We start from the raw sequence: 16,706 nt of genomic DNA on the forward strand, positions 1-16,706 counted from the left end.
ATGTTGTGTCAGAAACTCGGTTGAATGAGAAACTGTTCAATGGCGATATTCGTAAGGGATCTGTGGTTCAATCGATTGATTAGATGTGTCATACTAGTCAGAATCGGAAGTAAGTTTCACTGAGTTTCGATCTAATTTTAGGTTTAATTTCAATTTTTGATATTACGAATTTTTCAATTTGAAATGAATCTCAGTTCAGATTATTAGTTTCATTCATATCTCTGAATACTATATTGAATGCCTGCCTTTGCTTATTGTTTTCAAGCAATAAAATAACGAAGAGCTGAAGTTGTTACTACTGATTTTTTCGTGGGATATATATGAAGGGGATTGTTGCAATGATAGTGTATTTGAACGATTTTATGATTGTGTTTTGTGTTGGATGTGGAAATGTTGCAGGAAGATTATCCCTTCTTCACCATTTCAAGTTCATATGATTCTTGGTAAGTCTCTGTGCAAGTGTTTTTGCTGCAATTTTTTTGCCTTAAGTTCTGGCAGCCGTTAGGTGAAGAATTTGTGGAATTTCAAGACATAAAATAGCTGGAAATGGGCGGTTCTACGATAACTTGATTTTGTTCTTCTTATCAAAGCCACCAGTAAGCAAAGGCAGTGGTATGTGTGGGTCTTTATGATGGATTTAAGAGATAATTGAGGTTGTGAAGATCTCAGGCAGAGAAAAGAAGAAAGTGTGAGTATGGTGGATGTTACATGGATATGAACTGGGGTTGTATTTATGGCTTGAGCATGGTTGAGTATTTGGCAGTTGAATCTAGTTGTGAAGGTCGGTGAACCAGGTGGGTATTTGTCATGGATTCTGGAGGTTCTGGGATGAATGTTATCTGAGTAAGGAAGAAGTCAAGTGGTGTTATTAACCGATAAAGCTGTGGAGACGCCAACAGTTTGCATTGGTCTTGTGCTATTATATCCCTACATTAATGGCTAAGTAGGAGGGTTCATTACGCAATGGCTAATGAATGTTATCGATGACCACAATAAGAGAAGATATGGATTAGATTGGTCAATTTTGGAAGGAGTTTACTACCGTAGGAAATTCATGTCTTTGGAAAGTTGTGTATGAATCTCTCCCTAATTTGTGAACTTCTTTAAAAATTATCTTATTATTGTTTGGTAACTACCTGTCCTTGTCTTAATTTAATTGGTGGACCTTTTATCAGCTTAATGGTACACACTCCTTGGATGGGATTGGGATGAATCATGCTGGAATACGTCTTTTGGAGAAGTAGCAAAACCTGCACCTTGAGGTAAGATGGATTCTCAGTTTTTAGTTCATTCGATAAATACAATCTCTTTGTACTGGAACTCCCTGTTTAGCATGAAGTCTATAAACATGATTGACTAAACAATTACATGCTTACAACAACTTGTATTATAAACTATGCATTAATGAATGGTTCATATCTGAGATGTATTATATAAACTATGCATTAATGATGATTTCTGCTAACTAGTAGTTACCAGGATGTGTAACTGCTAGTTACACATCCTGGGATAAAGTTTATGTTATATATTGCAGGTTCTTATGAAAAGAATAGTTATATGGATGTGTAACTAGTAGTTACACATCCTGGGTATAAAGTTTATGTTATATTGCAGGTTTTTATGAAAAGAGTAGTTATATGGTTGGAAAGGTTTCTCTCATTTTCTCTTCTATCAAGTTTATGAGTGTCGGTATTTCCTAGCGTTTCCACCTGAGTACTCGTTTATGAATGTTTTCCTTACACATATTTTCTTTACTAGGTTTGTGGTATGGAAGATGCTTTGGAAATTTTATATCACTATGGTCTTGGGTTCAATATCTCAAGTATGTGTAGCTATTAGTTACACATGCTAATTAGATGTGTAACTTATAGGTACACATGCTAACTGATTGAGTGATTTTCGTTTCATTTGTCAGGGTATTGAATTGGCATGATCTTGAGGCGTTATCTAGTCATTATACATTGTTATTTAACAGGGGGGAAAGCAAAATTATTGGATTATTGTGTAACTTCTAGGTACATTAGCTAAATGGATGCGTATGTACTAGTTAGACATGCTAATTAGATGTGTATCTAGTAGTTACACATGCTAAATTATGTGTAACTAGTAATTCTGTCACAAACATTCAATCATTCTGTACCCTGCATTAGTCATTTCCATAGATCATCTTCTTAATGTGTTATTTATGTCTATGCTGACATAAACCCTGACTCTCACTTTATCAACTACTGGAATAACATATTGAAATTTGCATCTAAATATAGAACTTGATTAGAATTATTTATGTCTATGTTGACATAAACCCTGACTCTCACTTTATCAACTACTGGAATAACATTTTGAGTAGACCTTGCAGTTAACATTTTGAGTTAACGTTTTGAGATATGTAAATTTTGAATTATGCATGGTTTGGGTTTCGAGTATCCCTAGTTTATTTAGCATTAGTGAAGTAAGACACTACTCTTTTTAATAGACTGAATCATGCCATATGTTGTTGTTGTTGGTGATCATCAGTATATGTCCGAGGATATACTAATTGAATGTGTAACTACTAGTTACACAATCAAATTGGATGTGTAACTTCCGATTACACATGCCATATGCATGTGTAACTTCCGGTTACACAAGTCGTATTACACATCTACTTAAGTTCTTATTGCAACTGATCTCTTAATTGTAATTTATTTTTGAAGTGCAGGATGAGGGCTTATTGTCTTGGACGAAACTGAAGATGCACTTTTATGTTTTGGGTTATATGGAAAACCAATACATTTCAGGTCAGTGTCAGTGCTAAAATGGGGAATTCAGAGCTCAATTTGTATACTTTTTTTTTTATGAACTTCGATATTATCCATGGGTTTTGTAAGTGTTCTTGATAACTTGACTTTCATCTTTCAGTATCTAGTTTTAGGTTTGTATCCTTACTGACCTTTTTTGGATGTGTAATACCTTTTATTTTTTGACAGAGTCCTACAAGATATTTTTTCTATTAGGAGTGACGTTATAAAAAAGCATAAATAGGAATTGATGTGTTATACTAGAACTTTGTACTACAAAACTATGTTATAAAAGTTGAGAACATTTAGAAAAGTTAGGTGTTGGCTTGTTTTTCAGATTATGGCTGTAGTGGTCTTTTGGAATCAACAATCAGGGGATTCCATTATAACCAAATGTTGTTTGAGTAATGACTTGTAATTGATGAAATATCATTTCTTTCGAATTATTTGGTGTCTTTTTGTGCTCGCAATGCTAAGGTAGTTTCCTTGAAAAGTCTTAGTGTAAGATCTGGAATACATGCGTCACGCAGTTGAAGTTGTGGCAGGTTCGGTTCTTTTCTTACATTTTCCTATCCTATTTTTCCCTATATCTTAAAATATTTTTATTATTTACATTACTCAACTATAATTAGGCTAGGTGATTTTGGATGTTACCAAGATGATTCAGTAAATTACTATGTAATAATTTTCCTTGTTGCACTGTAAGTTGAATATTTAGTGTTTTTGCTTTATATGTACAAAGAGATTTCAAGTTTACATGCCACTATATATGTGTAACTATTGGTTACACATGCCACTATGCATGTGTAACTCCTAGTTACACATATAACAGGCATGTGTAACTTTCAGTTACACTACCCATATCCATGTGTAAGTCCTAGTTACACATGCTAAAAATGAATAACAAAATTGTTTTTTTGTATCTCTGAATCTAAGTACATTTAACCTTATATGTATGTTTAACTCCTAATTATACTAGTCACATGCATTCGAAAGTGATTATGCATTGTTTTGTATGTCTTTCTTTTAATCTCATAAAATATGTTTGTTTGTTATTCTTCAGGTTGCAGATAACTTCATAAAAGCTGGTGGCTTATTTGTGGTGGTGGAGGTGCAGGTTTTGGAGGAGGATGAGGAGGCAGTGGTGGTGGCTAGCAGCGGTTGTTGGGCCTAGACAGATGCATGTAACTCTCAATTACACAAGATAGATGCATATGTAACTCTCAATTACACTAGACAGATGCGTGTGTAACTTCTAGTTACACATGCTAAGAAATTATTATAAATGAATATTAAAATAATACATGTACTTTTTATATGCATTCTTTTTGATGTCTATTTTTTGATATGTAACTTTGCATTACACATGTCATAATGATGTGTAACTTCTGGATACACATGGCATATGCATGTGTAACTTCTGTTTACACATTCACGCGATATTTTAATAATTTTGGGCCTAGATTTAATAACTTTGGGCTTAAATTTAAATTTTATTTAATTTGGGGCTTGACAATATATGTAAGGGTATGAGTGTCTTTTAATAATTCGGGGCCTAGATTTAAACTTATTTTAATTAAGGGCCTCATATTATGGGTTATCCATGGGTTGGGCCTGAGCCTAATTTCCCCGTTTTGATTTTCCCTAAGAAACCCCCTAACCAACAACCTAACCATTGAGTATCTTGGAGAAGCCCATTTATTTGATTGAGATATTAGGTGGGCTTTTAAAGCACAACACCATAATTTGAACCTTTTTTTTTTGGGCTCTACTCTGTTTTCCAGGGGAATTGCTATTTGATAAGAATATCACCCTATAGTTATAAGGGGTGTCCTAAAGTGTAAAATGATTATCCTTCTCTTAACCTAATTTAATTCAAAACAAACCTAATAACCACACATATATATATAACCACCCACCACCATCGACCATCACCCTACCACCTCTGAATACCACCATCACCAACCACCACTACCTCTATATATATAGCTTAATTTAAATCATCAACAAAGATATTCTCACAAACCCATTACTTTTCATTTGTTTTTGGTTGAAAAAATGAGAAGTAATCATCAAAATGAGTTGAAAATGGAAGTTGCAGAGAGAAGTTCGTCTAGGAATTATGTGAAAAACTTTGTCGAATTAGCCGAACTCAACTTTAATGATGGTTTTTTCTTTTCAGAGAAAAGTTCGGTTACGTCGGAAAAAAAATGTCCGAGCCGAACTTTTAGTTCGGTTACGTCACAAAAAGTTCGGTTACGTCTCTAAAAGTTCTGTTACGTCGCAAAAATGTTCGGTTACGTCGCAAAAAGTTCGGTTATGCCGCAATTTTTTTCCTAACCGAACTTTTCTCTGAAAAACCTATATATTGAGTTCGGCTACCTGTGTTTTCAGAAACATTAGCCGAACTACACTTGCAGATAAGTTCGGTTACCTGTTCTTCAGATGTTGTAGCCGAACTTTTTTAACCAAACCAAAATCAATTTGTAAATTGTTCATTTTTAGGAATGTTTTGGCCAATTCAAGTACCACTAAATAAATTTGAAGTATTCATTAGTATCCAAAACATCATACTCTTGTTGTGACTCTTAAAGAAAAAGATCTAACTTTTTTTCTTCCAAAACCTATATCCTTTATTCATTATCATACATCTTCATCTTCTTGTTCTCCCTCTCAATATTCTTCTTTTGAAAAAAATCAACTTATTAATTTAATCTCACTAATCATTAATTAACTCACTAACCATTACACTAACATAATTAGAAAAGATAATTTTGGTACTAAAATAAATATATGAATAAGGAATGACTCAAATTTACTTCAAATATCCACTCAAAAGAGAAATAGTAGTCCCCTACAAAATGGGGTACTAGTGCCCAAAAAATGGTTCCACAATTAACAACGCTGTTTATTTAATAACTTAGCCAACTCTAAATTTTTTATTTTTCTATCTTTTGAAAAACGATTTAAATACTTGGCATTTTTAGAGACGACTTGAAAGAAATAATGGGCTAATCTTTTTATTTCCAACTAATGAAGATGGCTACGGGGTGTCTTAAAAATAAAAATTATTTATATTCTCCTTCACCTTTTTATACTAAAACAAAACCTATATCCTTTATTCTCAAAATCACAATAAGTAGATTATTCTTGATTATAAAAATAAAGAAATTCAAAATTTTATTAGTTTTGACAAATTTATATTTTGGGAGACTATCACAATCGGTAGATAATGAACATAACTTATTTACCGATTGTGAAAACAGAGAAATTCAAAATTCCATTAATTTTGAGAAAATTATATTTGGGGCGACTATCACAATCAGTAGATAATGTCATAATGAACATCACTTATTTACCGATTTTGAAAATAAAGAAATTCAAAATTCCTTTAGTTTTGAGAAAATTATATTTGCGGAGACTACCACAATCGGTAGATAATGAACATCACTTATCTACCGACTGTGAAAATAGAGAAATTCAAAGTTCCTTTAATTTTGAGAAAATTAAATTTGGGGCGACTATCACAATCGGTAGATAATGAACATCATTTATTTGCTGATTGTGAAAATAGAGAAATTCAATATTTTATTAGTTTTGGGAAAATTAGATTTGGGACAACCACCACAATCGAAAGATAATGAACATCACTTATCTACAGATTATGAAAATAGAGAAGATCAAAATTTCATTAGTTTTTAGAAAATTAGATTTCGGACGGCTGTCATGACCGGTAAATAATGAACATCACGAAACTACGGATTGTGCTTCTTTATTGGAACAGAAGAGTATAGACTCGTAATACATATTTATAGTCAAGGGCAAAGGCAGGGACGACATTATTTACCGATTCTGTGACGTTAATGGCGTTGAATGCATTCAATCATCTCTCTAATCATTATTGAACCTTGAACATGATATTCTTCATGATGTTTCTTATCTTGTTCTTCATACTCATCCATGTTTGTTGTTCTCTCGTTTTTTCTTCTTTTCTTTTCTTCTTCTAATCTAAAACCTTAAAACTCAAAAACTAAAATAATTTTCCTCTATATAACAAATTTCTCCCGACTCAATATATTAACGTCCGATTACAATATTAACTACCAAATGTTAAAGGTAATTTGGCCATTATGAAAAACATGAGATAAGGAGTAGCTTCATTTTAAGTTTGGGTGACCCATTTTTATCTTATTACTCGCTCCTATAATTTTTTTGGGGTAGCCCCTATAAATGCCAAGTATAAAACAGTTTGAGGTTTCCATAACAAAAATTTAAACTTCTTTATTTACTGTAACCCAAATATCCAACTCCCAACTCTAATAGGTAGCTCCTAAATCATTAAGGGTAACTTAGAAAGATGTATGGGTAAGAATATATCTACTCTAAACGTTAAGTGGATAACTTACCACTTATGGAAGTAAGGGAGTGAATCGAGCAAAAGCCAGGCCGCGCGACACCACAATGCCAGTTACGCGAAGCTTAGTGTTCGAATGCCCATAAAAATTGATAATTTAGGTGTCTCGTTAGGGTGCCAAACGTCCAGTGACTAACTGCCGGCGCCCAAGAATGCACACCGGACAGAACTGTTGATAGTCCGTATCCGATATACGGACCCTTAGGGAGATTATAAAAGGCTCACCGAAGGTATCCAGTCAACATGATATATCTTCTTCAATTATGTGACTTATGTCGAAAACATACCCAACATGCCATTATACGTTCCCAAATCTAAATCTTCTTCTTCTTCTTTTCCCCGATCGGAAACGACATAACTACCAACAGCATGTACTTGCATAACTGCCATCGTGATGCCAATATTATCTAACAGTCCAACCCCATCGTACAACAAAGAAAAGTCCAACCCCATCGTACAACAAAGAAAACTAGCTACTTCTCAAACCAAACTAAAACTATCAAATATTTTCTTTTGTGTTGGCAAGCAGCACATACATAGAATGTCAGATTCAGTATACCATGTATATCTATCTATAAAGAGGCCTCTCATCTATAAACATATATCCTCAGCTACCTTTCATTACAAGTACATGCATTATTATTACTGAGATCGAGCTAGTCTTCAGTTTTAGTCAAATATGGGATACTCATTTCTATTTTTTTGGTATCTGTTTTCATATTAAAACAGTAAAGTATATTAGCTAGCTAGACCTTGATAAACTAACAATATCTGCTTCACGTTCGTTAAGACTGTTAGATGTAATTGCGGAATTTAAGACATGGTTTATTGAAGTGCAATATTTATCCAAGGAATGTAACATAACGAAATCAAGTAATATCAGGTTAACTCGTATGGTCATCCAACTTCAAGTTGTAGATTAAGCAAATACTTAAAAGTAAAAGTTGAATCAAGTCCTCTGCGTCCAACCATTTGACGAAGTTATTCCGCCCAATCATCCGACGCAGAGAAATCTGTGCTATCACATAGAGAGGTCGGTTGGTGATTCAACGTCTCCAGTATTTTCGCCAAATAATGTAGCCTCCCAGTTCTACCGACATGGATAAAAAGCTAAAACTAGAATTTGACATCCATAATAGTCCATCGTTGATAAGAATTCCAGCATCCATACGGCCCCTCCATTTAATATTATTAATTAGTTTTATGTTGGGAGTTCAGACATCTAATATGGTATTCGAGATCGCTCACAGCCACGTGCAAGAGGTTCTAATGTTCTATCATTGGTTCTAATCATGTAAGTTTGAAAAAACAAAACCTGGAAAAGAAGAAGAGAAATCTAACTATAGGTCTTTAATTATTATAAATATCAGCTCTGTCATCCTCTTAATATTAGATCATTCTTAAAAGGAACTAACCAGGAGGAGTCTAGGATAAACAATAGTAACTTAATCTCTGATTTGACATATATATATATTGTTCTTGTTCCATCTTAAAACTACTTTGAGGTATTTATATTAATATTTATATAAGATAACATCATGACATCATCTGCATGTTCCAACTTTCGGCCTAAACTTTTGAGATAATATAGGTTACCTACCAGCAAAGCATGCAAACACATCAAACTTGGTCACAAAAGTTGATTTCGATGTCTAACGAAGCTGCTTGGTATTTCTAGGAAACGAAAATGTCTTGTCGAACTTTCAGAAAAGATAATTATCTAAAAAGAAAAGAACTTTACATTTTTAGATTTTTTTTTCTAGTCATATTTCATGGGGTAAGGAAAAAGCATTCAAAGAAGAGGATGGACGCATGGAAAAAGTATTCAAAAGAGAGATCTTGCTGGTAGCTAGCAACCACAAGTTTTGGAAAGTGAGAGTAGCATTGAAATATATTTGGCATCTTGTGTGTTAGTAGTGAATTTAAGTCTACCCCATGGATACAAAAATAATAGATGCACCACCACCTCCCAAATCTAGTTACAGCACTTATATGACTGTCCACACAAGAAAGTTGGATGTCATCCCCACCACTCATAATTCAGATCAGGGTTCAGGTCCCATATTATCTTGCCTGCATGTAAGCAGCTGCACCCATCCTTATCATGTATTAATGGGGGATTGCCATCTTATATTCCACTATTGCAAAAATGGTTCCCAACCGAGGTGTGTACAACCACGAGCTATCTAACAAATTTCCTATTCTGAATATCTTGGGGGATTTTAGGGATTTAAAAGGCGTACTATAGAAAAATAACCCCCTGGCCGCTTAAAGTCGTGCTTTGCTGCTACCAACTAGTGCACCGTGTGTTAGCACTCTAAATCAAACTACTACCACGTTTGTTTGATGGTACGAGAGATAGTGACAATAGCTGGCTAGATTAATATGACGTACACACTACTTGTGCATGCATTGAATGACGAACAAGACTAACTACTCGTCAACAAAATCACTCTGGTAGTTTGGTCGCACCTATCGTTCCAATCTTCATCGGTTTATTTTCTTGTTTTTAGCAGAGCTGGAATCCTTCCTCATACTCAACCTCAAAGGTTTAAATCTCTCGGCTCTCTCTGCAAAAGGCCACTCTCATTACCATCATCCGCGTCTTCTCTTCCATTATCTTGTTCTAGTGCTCCACTGAGCAGTCTTCTAGTAATCTGTTCTTAAACTCCTGAACAATCTACTTTCGTATAAATTCTTCTTCGGATATATCTTAAATTAAAGAGAATGGATAGACGTAGACGAAAACAACCAAAGGCTACTGCAAACTATGAATCCGAAGGTACTGATGTTTTCATAATTATAAGTTCATGATGATAATGTTTTCCATTTGCAATAATACTGTCTCCATAATGGGAAGTTGGTCTCTCTGTATTAATTTAATATTTATTTGTCCACTTCTAAGTATGTCAAGAGATTCTACCGGCCATACAGGTTTATGGGGCTTATATTTAATAATTTTTTATTTCGAAAAAGAAAAAGGTTATATTACAAAAGAGAAACAGTAGAACCCAGGGACTGTTCTAGCACTACATGTGTAGAACAAACTGATAATTATGCAGAGCCTCACTTACATCGATTCTGTTAAGTATATATATACATATATATATATATATATATCATATCAAAGAAATAGGTTTTGATGTTCTTCTTATTTGGACTGATTACTGAATCTATATTTGGTGTATATGTGCTTGCAGAGGTGAGTAGTATCGAATGGGAAGTCGTTACCATGAGCGAACAAGAAGAAGATCTTATCTATCGTATGCATAAACTCGTTGGCGACAGGTAATAAATCATCATTCTTCACGCAGTTCTACTACTTAGATGACTGTTAGCTAGGTTTGTCACCCACTTTTCCATGCATTTTGGAGGTCATCTACCTGACGAACTTTGGAATTCAAACAAACATGTCCATTTTTATCATGATGAGACTGTCTGACTGCACTGTCAATGTCCAAAAGGGACAGACAGCACGCGGATACGTACAGAAGCTCATACACTCAACTGTCGTTCTTCATTCAGTACAGCTGTGAATCTCATGCACATCAATTAGTTGATAGTACTAATTAATATATGATTATTAATGCATCTCAGGTGGGAACTAATTGCGGGTAGAATACCGGGACGAACACCGCAAGAAATAGAGAGGTTTTGGATAATGAAACATACTGAAGGATTCGCCGCACCAACAACATCCGGAAGAAGAAATAAAGGTAGTGGTAGTAACGGCAGCAAGAAAAAATCATCCAGATGATAATAAACTTTATGTCGGAGCAAACATTTTCTAGTGTACTCGGCGGGGCTTGGAGAAATATTTTTGTGTTTTTTTCTTGACTCCATTTTTCTTGATGGATCATGATGAACATTACCTACTTGGCTACAAATTAATGGAGTATTTGTTTCTTTGAATCTTTGGATGCATTGTCTTCCAAGTTCCAACATCCATTGTTCTTTGCACGATTTTTTTGCACTACTAGGTGTTACTTACTGGTCTTGTACTCCGGAATGTTTAATTTTGATTCGTAAATTATTAGGCTTTGAATGGCCAAATCGATACTATTCAGATAAGCTATTTTTAGAGACAATTAGCACAATGGTTGTTACTCACCTTTCAAAGCATCAATGCTTCTAAACAAACCGAGCACCTAAACCACACCAAAAAGATCTCACAATGTTTTTGCTCGATTCTGATGGCCCCGTCGGAGGACAACAACAGACAACTTATGATGGGCTCCATTCAAATTTTCGTGAGGAATAGTTTTGGTGTAGTCTATGATAGCGGTTCATCAAGACTTATTGTCAAAACATTCAATATTTTCTCTAAAAAGAAAAATAAAGGGAAGCTATTTTAGGGTCAATAGTCAAAAGTACCGAACAGAAAGGTAGATGGTCAATAACTCACTTCGACAACAAGAAAGAAAAGAAAAGAAAAGAAAAGAAAAGAAAAGAAAAGAAAAAACACGCTGCCCCGCTATCTAATCTGAATGTTGGCTCGAGAGAGATGCTGCTTTTTTAACGTAGATTTTCCAAGAAATAGTGTTTTACTGGTGGGACATTTCAAATTTTGAAAGCACTGCCGGTTACTCGGAATGTGTAGTCCAAATCTTCGTCCAACTGATAGAGTAGGGTTTTCTTGGCGAGTCCTGGGGCATTCAGATGTCATGTCTAGTACTACCATACCCCGATTGTCTATGAGTCTTGTGCGAAAAACTTGGACGACAGCTAGTGCTCAAATTTCCATTAATGGGAAATAAATTTTCCATAATGTTTCCGAGTTTTCTATTGTCGGATATTAAAAACCGACAAGGTTATACGTTTCATGGGTTTAAATTTAATTCCAACAAATTCGGGTTGAAAATGTAATTGGGCCCAAAACTACTTAGTTAGGCCCAATAGTGAAAGGCAGTCTCCCCTGTTCTTGTATGGCTAGCTAGACATTTCAGCTTAGAGCACCAACATGAAAAATTGATCTTCAAAGCAATTCTCTATTATAACTATGAGAAAACTTCCAATTCATATAGCCGTTTCACCGGTTATTTTCAGAAAAAATGTACTTATAAAGAAATTGGTCAAAAACTGCATTTCAGTATAACTCAAAATTCTATAGCTTATATTCATGTAAGGCTCATTTTCTTGGTACAGAGTATATATTACAAATAAATTCTACGATATTTACTCTATTTGCGTATACGAATTACATGTCCGCAAAAACATGTACGTCTGTCTGTGCTAATGCAGTAAACGGAACTACTATGATTTACAAATCCCATGTAAATTATATGCAAACTGAACTGCAATACACATATCCGGATATCCCTGGCAACTATATCTGTAGGCATTGTGTTGAGAAGTAATAGGATATGATGCAGCGTAGATCTTATTTTAAAGAGCGAGAGATATTCGTTAGAAAAAGGGATTAGAAAATATGTCTACGCAGGTAATCTACTCGAGTTGGGTGCTTGAGCTTCATAAGTGCTTTCACTTCATGTTTCCGAACCATCTCTCTTGAAATATTAAGGTTTCCTGCAATCTCTCCAAGTGTTCTGTCACCTTTACCATCAAGTCCATATCTCTGTCTGATCACTAAGTTCTCCTTAGGCTTCAGCGAGTCAAGCTGCAAGGTGTAAAAAAACTTCAAAAATTGCAACTTAAAAAAATCATCTGAAAAAAATCACTTGGACTCGAGAGGTCCATAATACAGAATAAGAACAAATGATTACCACATCATCCACTGCAAGCCTAAGAAGAGCCGGTTGACTCCGTTTATCACCATCAAAATCAGTAATTCCATTGATGAATTCCTCTTGCGTGGTATTATGTCTTGCATGGAGTGAGATGACACCTTGGGAAGCTCTCATCACTTCATGGTATCTCTCTAGAGATATTCCCATCTTTTCCGCTATCTCCTCCTCCTTAGGTATCCTGTTGAGCTCGAACATCAGCTGCAATTTCGTTTTCTGGATTTCCACTCTAACCTGTGGCACAAGAAGTTGTTCAGAATAGATTATAGCTGAAGTATCTCATAAACTGCGTGAAGAAAAAAAATATCTGCAGAAAAAACTAAGCATGAAAGACCTTAGTACACATACCGATTCAAGGCCATAGGAAACACGTGTAAAACTCGAAAGCGTCATCGACCGCATTATTGCGTGCCTAATCCAAAAAAGACCATATGTAGACAATTGAGACTTTCGTTTTGGTTCAAAACGGTCTATGGCTACAATGAGACCCTTTGCCCCTGCTTGGCAAAGGTCTTGAAACTTCGCACCATTTGCAAACTCTTGAAAGTATTTGTTGATTGCAAATAAAACTAGGCGGAGATTGTGCTGCACAGAGGAAAATGTCATAAAAGAAATTATTAGCATTACTCGACCAGAGATTCAAGCTGAAATGGTATTATAGTGGTAAGCACCCAATACATTTCCAGGCAGTAAGGTACCTTTATCAGTTTGTTTCTCGCGGCTCGACCAACCCTTAAATGTTGTCGTACTTCGACAGAACTCATATTAACTGCAGCTGCTAATTCATTAGAAGTGGGTTCCTTTCCAATGTCTTTATGTAACACATCCTTGGACTCAAGTAGCGCCTAAACATCCGAACATAATGAGCAACAATGAGGATAATTTACAACAGAAATGAAGAATGTGGTAATTAACAGAAGTTCCCTTGCTTGCAATACACAAGTATTAGTATGACAAGGCTCCAGAAAGATCACCTTCATGGGTTGCATCAATTTGAACAACCAAGCATGCTCTGAAGCAGGAAGAACTGGTGGTATTTTCATCTTCTTCCAGTCCATGCTCACATGATCCGTCGCGACAGAATACTCCCTAATAAGCCTATTTATATTCCTTTCCTCGACACTGTCTTTATACCCCTGACTTGACACAGATTCTTCTTCCTCTTCCTCCTTCCTTCTGAATGCAATCCTATTAGCAAGATTCAACCTCTTCGCCTTTTTCATCGGGTTCCTCGCCACAAAATCATTCACTTCTCTGCCATCCTTCTTATTGCCTTCTCCCACTTTCTTCCTATATCGACGACGTCTCTTCACGACGCGACTTCCAATATCCTCCAAATCAGAAACATCGGATGGCGGACTCAAGTTATAGAGATTCTCAAGTTTGACAGCAGCTTCATTAAAATCCAAGTCTAAAGTACAAAACGGAGCTTCATCAGTAGCAACAGCTTTAACTCTTTTTGCAGGCTTATTCTCCGATCTTCTTAATCTCTTGCTCTCTTTTGGGTTCTCCACCGGTATCCTAATCGGCTCACTTGGTGTAATCAAAATGTTCTTCTTTTTATCGGTTTTGAATGCCAAGATCAACGGTCTTTTCAACGGAGAATGTAATGCTGCGAACTTTTCGCTTAACCTTAATAGTGTCCGAGAAGCTGAACTCGATATACTCACAACTCCCATACCAAGTAATAGAAACAACAAAGTCCTTACAAAACACTGACCGCTAGCTAAATCCTGCAAATTAGTATGTGTTAGCGGAAAACAATATGCTAAGCACCAGAAAATCAGTAATTCAAACATCTAAAATCTTACTCCTACCGAAAGAGTAAAACCAATCACACCTTGGGTTTGCCTCAATAATAAAACTTACACTAACAATTCTATTATCTGTAATTCGCTATTACAATTGTAAAATACGCGTCCGGGTTCATGTAACACGAGGACTTTCGATGAAGTCACTCATCGTCTTAGTACTACTTTCACCTAAAATTAATAGGATTCCATCTGCATTAGTGCTTGTCCAGCTAGCTACTAACCTGGAATTTTAGTACGAACCGACCGCCGGTATGATCACACCAGAATCATATAATTGTGTTCTCTAATTGCAAAATTAAGCTAATTCTACTCATATATTGGGAATGAAACAGAAGCACTTGACATGAAACTACATAGTGACTCTCTAAGCTGAACTAAAACTACCATGAGTTACTTTCAATAGTCTTAAATCTATGAACACTAAGATGCTAAATTCCTATATCTAATGAAACCCATGATTTATAATGAATCTTGATCACAGTAATCATGGAAATTTCTTATATCTCATATGATTCCTACAAAAGAAAACTGTATTTTCGAAAAGAATATGAAAATAAGAAAAAATCATGAGAAGAAGATTAGTACCTTGATCGATTAGGATTGAGAAGAAAATGATTTTGAGATTGAGAGATTTTTAGCTGGTTAGGATTGGAATTCTGTGAAGAATTTCATAAATTTTGCAGTCTTGAATATTTATGACTTGTATTTTTGATGAGCTCAAAAATGAGATTTTAGTAACCACAAGCTCGCTCTTGAAGATCCAATGAATAGAATTAAACAAATATCATATCTAAACGGATTATAGCGAGTACACGTAGTTGTTACAATGAGTGGATTCTATTTATTTGTGTTGACGTGGACTGTGTAGAAGCTTGAATTCTTGTGTCGTGGCAATTTTATAGTGGCTCACGTTATTGGATTTGTTTTGCGACACGTGGGTAGATGTTAGTATAAAGGTGAAGTGAAATGACAGGACCAAATATTAAGAGAACACAAAAGGCCCTTAAAGAAAAAACACAAGAGCACTAAAAAAAGGCCCTTTTCCAGATGGGCCGTGCCGGGATGCATGCCCTTTAGGCACTCACGTGCATTTATATTTCAATGGGAAAAATAGTCTAAAATCCCATCCAAAAATATCGAGAATGAATTAACACACTGAAGAAGAAAAGATTCACATACTGTGAGAGAGGTGGTGGGTCAACTTCTGCCTTTCATGTCTCAATGCTCACAAAGCACAATTATGTTTGTTCCGTTCACAGTCGCGAAGATGGTAATGCAATCTTCGCTGTGTCTAGCACCGCTCTCCAAATACACTAGTTAGTCATGAGTTCCTGACCAATTCAACTACGTACAAATTAGTCGTTTTTTTACTTGGAATATAGAAAGTACACAAATAATTTTTCTTATTTATAATTTAATCCAAATATTTATAGTTTAGTCCAAAATTATTCATGATAATGTCAACAATTTCAAATCATAAAAAATTAATTAAAAAACAATGTTTCTTTTGAACCGCTTGTCCAAAATTCGCAAACTTTATATTTTCATGAAGTTCTTCTCGAACTCTACAAAAAGAGTACTTATACGATTATATAATTTTATTTTTTAATTTATCTTTTTTTAATTTACACTGGTGCACAACTATATACTCATCTGTAAAAATCCAGAAAATCCAACGTTCATACTCACAGAACATGCAATATATCCATGAAACGAGATAATTGTGTAAAACGTACTATATACACATCTACAAAAATCCGAAAAATCAAATATCAAAAAATCCAATATCTATATTTACCAACAAAACATGTCATATATCCATGAGACGGGACAATGGCGTACAACACGCCACATACATCCATGTCCACAAAGCAGGCCATATATTCATGAAACAAGACAAGGTGCACCAGTTTGTACACACATACAACAAGAATCGACTATCTAAGCACCAACAACA

At 35.1% G+C, this 16,706-nt stretch overlaps 2 protein-coding genes across 2 annotated transcripts; one reads left to right on the forward strand and one right to left on the reverse strand.

Annotated features, from left to right (window-relative positions):
- Positions 1–9,915: 9,915 nt before the first annotated feature.
- LOC113320288 (MYB-like transcription factor ETC3) lies at positions 9,916–11,255 on the forward strand. Its single transcript, XM_026568216.1, has 3 exons — positions 9,916–9,973; positions 10,392–10,479; positions 10,789–11,255. Exons 1-3 carry the CDS (start codon positions 9,919–9,921, stop codon positions 10,946–10,948), a joined length of 303 nt encoding a protein of 100 aa, XP_026424001.1. The 5' UTR covers positions 9,916–9,918; the 3' UTR covers positions 10,949–11,255.
- Positions 11,256–12,283: 1,028 nt separating this feature from the next.
- LOC113322842 (RNA polymerase sigma factor sigE, chloroplastic/mitochondrial-like) lies at positions 12,284–15,492 on the reverse strand. The gene is made up of 6 exons (XM_026571006.1): positions 15,335–15,492; positions 13,910–14,668; positions 13,634–13,780; positions 13,284–13,520; positions 12,915–13,169; positions 12,284–12,808 (listed from the first exon to the last, which is right to left on the reverse strand). Exons 2-6 carry the CDS (start codon positions 14,612–14,614, stop codon positions 12,611–12,613), a joined length of 1,542 nt encoding a protein of 513 aa, XP_026426791.1. The 5' UTR covers positions 14,615–14,668; positions 15,335–15,492; the 3' UTR covers positions 12,284–12,610.
- Positions 15,493–16,706: the final 1,214 nt, after the last annotated feature.

The sequence above is a fragment of the Papaver somniferum genome, chromosome 11, assembly GCF_003573695.1.
Source record: "Papaver somniferum cultivar HN1 chromosome 11, ASM357369v1, whole genome shotgun sequence".
NCBI lineage: Eukaryota > Viridiplantae > Streptophyta > Magnoliopsida > Ranunculales > Papaveraceae > Papaver > Papaver somniferum.

Bases quoted from the DNA above. Each gene is read 5' to 3' on its own strand.
- LOC113320288 (XM_026568216.1), top strand. From the start codon at position 9,919: ATGGATAGACGTAGACGAAAACAACCAAAGGCTACTGCAAACTATGAA. The intron at 9,974-10,391 runs GTACTGATGTTT...ATGTGCTTGCAG, and splicing joins TGCAAACTATGAATCCGAAG to AGGTGAGTAGTATCGAATGG. The intron at 10,480-10,788 runs GTAATAAATCAT...AATGCATCTCAG, and splicing joins CATAAACTCGTTGGCGACAG to GTGGGAACTAATTGCGGGTA.
- LOC113322842 (XM_026571006.1), bottom strand. From the start codon at position 14,614: ATGGGAGTTGTGAGTATATCGAGTTCAGCTTCTCGGACACTATTAAGG. The intron at 13,170-13,283 runs GTATGTGTACTA...CTTGTGCCACAG, and splicing joins TTTCCTATGGCCTTGAATCG to GTTAGAGTGGAAATCCAGAA. The intron at 12,809-12,914 runs GTAATCATTTGT...TACACCTTGCAG, and splicing joins GGCTTGCAGTGGATGATGTG to CTTGACTCGCTGAAGCCTAA.